The sequence below is a fragment of the Myotis brandtii genome, unplaced genomic scaffold, assembly GCF_000412655.1.
Source record: "Myotis brandtii unplaced genomic scaffold, ASM41265v1 scaffold123, whole genome shotgun sequence".
Taxonomy (NCBI): domain Eukaryota; kingdom Metazoa; phylum Chordata; class Mammalia; order Chiroptera; family Vespertilionidae; genus Myotis; species Myotis brandtii.
This window is the reverse complement of record NW_005354291.1, coordinates 9,781,246-9,790,542: the sequence shown is the minus strand read 5'-3', so window position 1 is coordinate 9,790,542 and position 9,297 is coordinate 9,781,246. Positions and strand designations below refer to the sequence as shown.

The window sequence follows — 9,297 nt, the reverse complement described above, 5'->3', positions numbered from 1 at the left end:
AGAGTGGTTAGGGGCAATCAGGCAGGCAGGCAGGTGAGTGGTTAGGAGCCAGCAGTCCCAGATTGTGAGAGGGATGTCCGACTGCCAGTTTAGGCCCGATCCCTGTAAACAGCAGTAGGACATCCTTCCAGGGGGTCCCAGATTGGAGAGGGTGCAGGCCGGGCTGAGGGACACTCCCCCCAGCCCCCGAGTGCACAAATTTTTGTGCACCGGGCCACTAGTATATATATAATTAGCATTTAGTCCCTTGTTATGATGCTCAAAGCCACCAGTGACCGAGACGAGGAATACTGCAAAGAAACAAAACACTGGGAAACTTTCCTATGGTAAACCTCATCCATCATAGATTTACAAGTAACATATTTCCGTGTACATCTTATCTGTAGTCGTTGGCAATTCAAACTAGCTGGTATGAACAACACCTAACTGAATCTGCACTTGCTCTATATATTTATAGCTTGCTCTCTGCATTGCTCTGTAAGCTCCTTGAGAGTAAGGAGGTTCATTTTTAATCTCATGTAATTATTTACTCTAATTATGTAATTCTGAGTAAGCTTCTTGATATTGAAGTGTGTGTGTATCTTAAACATCTTATGCTATCTACAAAGTGGAGCAGGGATTCCAAAAATTACTGAGAATCCAACATTTGGCTTTACCTTGGCTGAATAAAGAGTGCTGGAAACAGTAGATACCCTAAAAAACTTTTCATGAAACACGTTGAAATTTGGAAACATTAGGGTACATTTGAAACTGTGATTATGAAGTATTGAGCTTTTATTATATGTACTAGTAAACCACTAGAAGGATACAAAGGGGTGTAAATGATGCGTAAGTTTTGTTCCCAAGGAGTTTATAATTTCCTGAATGTATAAGATATGATAAATATAATGAACAGCATAAGAGCTAAAAAGAGTTGCTCCCAAGTTCCCAGAAGGATAATGAATAAAGTATCTTGAGGATTAACTTCATTATAATCCCTGGGTTCAACGCTTACACACATTGTTTAATTTATTCCTAGCGACAAGGCTTGCGTGACAGAGAATGGTGGTGATATTAACTAAAGTAAGGAACTTAGGGGAAAACAGCAGCTGGGCAGATGTGGAAAAATTATGCAGTTGGTTTTGGCTTAGGAATGAGGACCCAGCCAGCAGGCAGTTGAAATTGTGTGACAGAAACTCAGGGAGAGATCAGAGCAACTCTTAAAAGGATGAAAGAAGATGAAATTGTCTAAAGATCTTTAGATAGGATTTGACTGTTTATATCGAGAAGAGCTCAATCAAGAATGCTGATAAGAAGAAAAGTCAATAAAATGGGAATTTTAATGCCACCATGGAAACAAAAGGAAAGAATAACTTGAGATAAGAAAACACTCAGCCCTAGCTGGTTTGGTTCAAAGGATAGAGCTTTGGCCTGCTGGCTGAAGGGTCGCAGGTTCGATTTCGGTCAAGGGCACATGCCCGGGTTGCAGGCTCCATCCCCAGTAGGGGGCTCGCAGGAGGCAGAGGATCAATGATTCTCTCTCATCAATAAAAATATATATTTAAAACAAAAGAAAACACTCAGCAACATCTATGTACTGTTGTTATAAAGCCTAAAGAGCAGGACAGGGGAGGAGTGACTTTAGAGGGGTAACTTCAGTAAAGAAAAAGCAAAACTAGAGAACAGGGAATGGTTGAGCCACGAGAAAACCAAGGTCATAGAACTCCCCTTTTCCTGAAAGTTTGATGGGAAAAAGGGAAGAGAGTGTAATAAAATGAAGGAAAGCTTTTTCTTTTCCTTTTTTCAACAAAGAATGTAAGATACAATAATTTTAACTTCTCACTTACTGGTCTTAAAATATTCATGCAAGAAAAATGCAACTTGGGAAGTAATTGTACTGTATTCATGCTAAAAGAAACATTGCAAATTGTTCTGCCACAGATCCCCACTTTTTAGGTTGATCAAATATTCATTTGTTGTTGCTCAAATTTTTTACTTGTTAAATATGATTAAAAATATTAACTGCCTTAGAGCTGTTTTAAAACTGAACATAATTACTAAAAACTTTGCATTTAAATAGTAACACAAACAAATAAATAGGGAGTATACATTTAACATTTGACACAAAGCTACAATAAAGTAAAATAAAAGTAAGAAACAAACTGTACTTACAATACAAATTATTTTATATTTCTTAACAGTGCTCTTCTTAACAGTTTCTTCCATTGATAAAGTCAGCAGAGAATCCAGATTTTTAGCTGTGTAAACCTGTTTTAGCAGAAACAGATTACTCCTCCCTTTTTCTAGTCTGGCAAAGAGAACTGTGTGAGCTATGAGTGACTGACTTTTAACTGCTTAGGAAGATCACAGCCTGTTAGTGATTGGACAATCAAGAGAGAAGAAAAAAGTTGTGATAACAATAGTGATGAGATAAGGAAGTTTATTTCCGGTACATTTCAGATAACTGTGCATTCTCTCTTTTTGTTTTGTACTAAAAACACAAAACAAAAGGCTTCCTTACAGAAATTCCAGGGAGTTTCAATACTGACATAAATTTTATGTCATAGTTGAAAACATTAAAAATGTGCTCTAACCATAGTAGGAATTCCAACTCTGCTACACCTATGTAGAGTACTTAACTTATGTCTTGCATTTTACAATGTTCCCAATTTGGCATGTTTTATGCACATTATCTCATGTCCCTTACAAACTTAATATCCCTTACAAACATTGTATCCTTATTTTGTAGATAAATAAAGTAAGGCTCTGATTGTTTAAATTATGTAGCTTATATATCCCAAATCAAATATTTACTGGATGCCTGAGGGGAAATGAAATGCAAGTCTTTTAACTCCCCAGATCCAAGTCCATTTTTACTAACGAGTTAAACAAGCTACTTTATTATTTCTATAGATACATGCACTTATGATGAAAGAAGCTAAATGACTAGCAGCACAGCGAAAGAGAGTTCTAGTACATGACGGGTGTTAAGTTCTTACAGTTTGACCCGAAGGCAGCAATTCTTAAAGTGTGATTCCACGGAACATTAGTCCTATGACACACTCCTTGGTCAAATAGAGCTTGAGAACCCTTTTTTAAAGTGAAGATTAGAGCTGAAACCGGTTTGGCTCAGTGGATAGAGCATCAGCCTGCGGACTGAGAGGTCCCGGGTTCAATTCCGGTCAAGGTCATGTACCTGGGTTGCGGGCATATCCCCGGTGGGGGATGTGCAAGAGGCAGCTGATTGATGTTTCTCACTCATCGATGTTTCTAACTCTCTCTATCTCTTTCCCTTCCTCTCTGTGAAAAATCAATAAAATATATTTAAAAAAGAAAATAAAGTGAAGATTAGAAAAATACTGTAGGCTTCAGTACATTCTTTGGAAAACACTATTCTAAACTATTCTGACTCTAAAAGGAGTGGAAAAAATTAAGACTCTACCCTAATATGCAGTGATGTACAAATCTTAAGGATATTTCTTAAAATCATGTCCAAATTCCTTTTCCTGTAACTGGAGTTTTTTCTGTGATTTCTCCCTTAGGGAAAAATCTGCAGCCTAGAGCCATGTTTCCTTTTATGACTGTGAGGGTTTGTGCTATTCTTTCCCCTTCACTTCCTCAGTCCAGAATTCCTCCACTAACTGCACCTACAGGCCTAACCAGTGGAAGCATCTGCATGAGTTACCGCAGCAGAAGGAATTCCTCTTAAAGTTAGAAGATTTTATAAATATAATCTAATTCAGGGTCTTGCAAACTTCTTTCCTTGCACACAATGGACTATCAGGACTTAAAAATCACAAATCTGAGTGTTGACCCAGGAACCAAAAGGTCACTGGTTTGATTCCCCGTTAGGGCACTTAAAAAAAAAAAAAAGATTCCTCCATATAAAAATCACAAATAAAAACATATTTGAACACCTTTGGCTAGTGGTTCTCTACACTGGGTAAATTTTGAAGCACCCAAAGTAGTTTCTTTTTTCTTTTTTTAAAATAAATTAACTTTTTTAAGTTCTGAAGTCCAGCCTCCACTGCAATTGAATTGGAATTTTCTGAAATTTTGCCTAAGGCAGCAGTATCCTGTATAATAAACGGCTAATATGCAAATTGTCCTCTTAACTGGGAATTCAACCAACCGAAGTTCAACCAGGGAGCGGGGCAGCCGGCCAACCACCTGTGGCCCCTCCCCCCACATCGGCCCCAGTCAGGGCCAGCCGGCTGGACCCCACCTGTGCATGAATTTGTCGTGCACTGAGCCTCTAGTTTTTTTAATATTCCTCCAAGTGATTTCATATGTAGTCAGCTCAGTCTGAACACTTTGCTTGTGAACTTTACAGGTAAGATTAGAGGATCCCAGGGGCACTTGGTCACTTGCACAAGATCACCTTGGTTAGTGGTATCTCAGAAGTGAGATTTCACCAGGTCTTCAGGCTTCCACTTCAGGGTATTCTGTTATTATTGTTGCGGTTGTGTCATTACTAATTGTTTTAAATAAAGATCAAGCTTACATTACAATTTGAAAATTAGGAGATTACTAACATTTATGGCTTTTGCTTAGTCATCTGACATATGCCTTCAATTTTTCTGTGTTTCTGGGTTCTAATTGCCCATTTGCATTTATGACAATCTATCTAGTTTGCCTTGACTCTGGTTCCCAGTGCTCCTACTTTTATCTTCCTTTGTGCAATGGTTAATTTTGTGTGTGGACTTGGCTAGGGCCTAGTAACCAGTCATTTAATCAAGCACGTATTTTGTAGATGTGGTGACATCTACCATAAGTAAAGGCAATTATCCTCAATAATTTGGATAGGCCTTATCCAATCAGTTGCAGGCATTAACAACAATAACAGCCTGGCCAGTGTGGCTTTGTGGTTGAGGGTCAACCTATTAACCAGAAGATCAGACTTCAATTCCCAGTCAGGGCACATGCCTGGGTTACCGGCTCAGTCCCCAGTAGGGAGCATGAAGGAGGCAGACAATCAATGATTCTCTCTCATCATTGATGCTTCTCTCTCTCTCTCCCTCTCTGAAATCAATAGATGCCGGGGTCCAGCCCCAGCGGTCCAGGGGTTCCCAAAGGTGTGGACGGAGTCGGCGAAGAATGATGTACATGGAGACAGCGTTCGGAACTCTCTAGCTCTCTTTAGTCTCCGTGGATCTTCCTGTGCCTGGCTGAGGCCACAGAGAAAGATCCTGAGGCAAGCTGAGCCTTTATTTTATAGTCAGAGGTAAACAAGGTAGTGGTTACCATAGTTACACTGTTCTTGTGAGTTTCACTTGTTTTTGTTCTTGCTGCACTTCCCTCAGCCCATTAGCTTCCCAGATAAGATCTAGGGAGTGTTATAAGGTCAAGCCTAATTATGCTAAGAGGACTCTGCCCACCAAGCTGGGACTTGTTTGTGACTTTGCCAACAGGTCAGTCTGAGGCCTAACCCTATATTGGCTCCCCACAAATAGAAAACACATTTAACAGAACAATGGGTTTACCAGGGAAAAAGAAATTCTGCCTCAAGAAGACAGCATGAGCCTGCCAACCTGCCCTGTCCTGTGGGTTTGGGATTTGCCAACCCAGCCACCACCATCAAGTGAGCCAATTCTTCTCCCACTCTTGCTTTCATTTCTATCTCTATCTCTATCTCTGTTTCTCCTGGTTCTCTTTCTCTGGAAAACCCTGACTAATATACTCCTTGTATGGCTTCTCACATTTTTCCCTTTTTTTTTTTTTAAGACTTTGCCTCTTTCTGACCTCTATACCTTATTTGGACTTCCAGGATCTATTCTCTTGGTTTCTCACTGGCTTCTTGCTTTTCCACTTCTTGCCTTGATATTTCCTGTAGTAACTTGTATACCTGGACTCCAGAATGCTTGTTATCTGATACTGTAGCAGCACTTGGGGATGTTGCTGTCACTGAATTCTATGCCAGCTCTGTTTACCAGGGTACCACTGACTCTGGCTCTATATTTTTACTATATAATTTATTACCTCCCACACAGCCAGAACATGCCTCATCCCGATTGAGCCCTGAGGACACACACACACACACACACACACACACACCAGCAACACTAAATCACTAAATTAGAAAGTCACATGACCTCTGATAAAATCTTATCTCTGCATCATACAAGCTAATTGACTCAATAATAAATTCTTCATTTCTAATCTCAGATTATCTCTTAATAATACAGAAATAACTTAGTTTTTCTAGTCCTGATATAAGTAAATCTCAGAGAACCTACATAAGGTACAGTAGAGACATTGGTATTGCCAGTTTCTAGTCATATTTTCTGTTATGGCAATTCCCCTATATGAACCCTACACCCCAACCACTTTTGAGTCTATCAAGTCTTAGAAACTTATTCCTAACAGATCACCTGAGCGTTGGACACCAGCCAAATCCACGCCCTCCATGCAACTTAGACTTTGAAATAGACTGCCTGTGTCACCTGGATCTGAACCTACACTTTCTAAGTTACTTGAGTCTTGGAAGCCTCACAATTCTTTTTCCCTTAACTTTAGAACAATCTGCACCTTCTGGATTCTGAAACCTTCACTCTGCATTTTTTAATGTTTAATGGCCTAGAACACCTGTGCTCTGAAAGACAGCTACTGTTACCTTACATCCCCCACCAATCATAAATATTTTTCATATTCTACCATGTTCCTGTGTCCACTGAATTCAAGAAACTTTTCTAAAAGCATTGAAAACTCACTCATTACTGTCTGAGAAAAGCCCCAGGGGCTGCCAACATCTGCTTCCTTAAGTCTCATAAACCTGCCCTTCCTGGTTTGAGCACTAGAGCTAGGTGCGAGTTGGACAAGCCAGACTAGGAACATTCAGAGGAACTAGACACACTGAGGGTGGTGGTGGAGGTGAGGCAGAGACTAGGCTCAGGTCCAGCAGCAGGAAGGAGTCCATCAAAGCACAGAGATCTCAAATAACATAGGAGGGTTGGGTAGGCAGGTGGCCAACTACGAAAAAGGACCCATCATGAGGAAAGGGCAGAAAAAACCTACAGGGAGATTGATGAGCATGGCTTGCAAAAATGTTCAATTTCTGCCCTGACCGGTTTGGCTCCATGGATAGAGCGTTGGCCTGTGGACTAAAGGGGCCTGGGTTCGATTGTGGCTGGATCCCCAGTAGGGGGTTGTCCTGCAAGGGGCGTGCAGGAGGCAGACAATCAATGATTCTCTCTCATCATTGATGTTGCTCTCTCTTCCTCTCTGAAATAAAGAAAAGTAGGTTTTTAAAAAATGTTCATTTTCTGTATCTACTCTAAACAGCTTTAGTCTGGTAGAAGAAACAGGCATTTTAAACCATAATATCATGTGATTTGGGCGATACTAGTGATATTAATGAAGTGCCAGGGGAATGGCAGAGACAATAATAAACTTTTCTGAGGAGATTCAGACAGGTACTTACAGTGATTTTCTAGGGTTGCCATGATAAGGTATCCAAGACTAGGTGGCTACACAAATTACACAAATTCATTTTCTTACAGTTCTAGAGGCTAGAAGTCCAGGATCAAGGGTTGGTTTCTTCCAAGGCCTCTAAGCTTGATTTGCACCTGGCCATTTTGTTTTCACATGGTTGTCTCTGTCTCTGTCACAGTCTTTCTCGTCTCATAAAGACCCCGGCCATATTAGATTCGGGTCCACCCTAATGACTTCATTTTAACTTAATGACCTTTTTAAAGACTCTGTTCCCAAATACAGTCACATTCTGGGGTGCTGAGGGTTAGGAATTCAACATATGAATTTGGGGGAAACAAGTCAGCCCATAACAGTACCTTAAGAGGTAACATTTTTCCCCTTTTCTTTATTTCTTATAAGCATTCATTGTTTATTACGGTTTTGGCTGCATTCTCTACAATTTCAGCAGTATTTATTTATTTATTTATTTATTTAAATGCTCACCTGGGGATATTTTTCCATTGATTTTTTAGAGAGAGTGGAAGAGAGAGGGAAAGACAGAGAGAAATATCAATGTGAGAGAAACACATCAATTGGTTGCCTCCTGCAGGAGACCTGACCAGGGCCCGGGTTGGGTAGGAGTCTGTAACCAAGGTACGTGCCCTTGACCAGAATGGAACCCATACCCTTCAGTCCACAGGCCAACAGGATTTTCATTTTATCGATGATTTTATAAGACAACTTCTTATCGGTTGAGAACATAGCATCCATCATACTATCTATCTATGGCTTTGTTTACAATTTCAATATTTATTCATTCAATATGTCCATTTATTCTACCATTTTCAGAGGCTATTAAAATAACCATAAAGTTTTAAAATAGTAAATTGTACTTTATCAAAATTAAAAATTTCTACTAATCAAAGATATCATTAAAGAAATGAAAAAGCAAGCCATGACAGGGAGAAAGCATTCCCCATACATATATCTAATACAAGACGTATACAGTACAGACTATTGTGGATGAAAAAAAGGGGTTCATGAAAAGAAAGCTCACAGGATGATCTGATCATACATTCTTTTTTTTTTTTAAATATATTTTTTATTGATTTTTTACAGAGAGGAAGGGAGAGAGATAGAGAGTTAGAAACATCGATGAGAGAGAAACATCGATCAGCTGCCTCCTGCACATCTCCTACTGGGGATGTGCCTGCAACCCAAGTACATGCCCTTGACCGGAATCGAACCTGGGACCTTTCAGTCCACAGGTCGAGGCTCTATCCACTGAGCCAAACCGGTTTCGGCTGATCATACATTCTTAACTGGGCGTGTCATGGTGGAGAGTAATGCCCCAGACATATAATTTCTTTAGTTAGAGGCTTATCTTTGCCTCAAGCAAGCCCTGACCATTGTTTCTGTAGATTGACACACCATGGAAATATCTCTTTTTGGCCCTTATTCTAATATGTGACCACCAATGCAGACCCGTCCTTCCGAAGGGTGACCACTCTCAAGAGAGCACATAATCTTAACTATTCTGTCACCAGATTCCCCAGCCTTGCTTTCTCCCACCTTCTGGTAATCTTTCATACCTTCCCTACTTAATTTCTTTCTTTTTTAAATTTATTTTTATTGTTAAAAGTATTACAGAGGTGCCCCTTTTCCCCCCACTGACCCCCTCCACCCTGATTCTTCCTTAAGTTCAAATGCATAAAAGAAACTGCAAACTGTTACTCTCTGAAGCATTTTTTAAAAATATATTTTTAGCCCTAACCGGTTTGGCTCAGTGGATAGAGCATCGGCCTGCAGACTGAAAGGTCCCAGGTTCGATTCCGGTCAAAGGCATGTACCTTGGTTGCGGGCACATCCCCAGTAGGAGGTGTGCAGGAGGCAGCTGATCGATGTTTC

General features: G+C 40.1%; 1 protein-coding gene across 1 annotated transcript in view; it reads right to left on the bottom strand.

The window, feature by feature from the left end:
• The window catches only part of ENPP3 (ectonucleotide pyrophosphatase/phosphodiesterase 3), a 91,456-nt gene extending 89,176 nt beyond the window's left edge, over window positions 1-2,280 (bottom strand). The window contains 1 exon segment of the mRNA XM_014533829.1: window positions 2,152-2,280. Within this exon segment, the coding sequence (XP_014389315.1) occupies window positions 2,152-2,205 (54 nt within the window). The 5' untranslated portion in view covers window positions 2,206-2,280.
• Window positions 2,281-9,297: the final 7,017 nt, after the last annotated feature.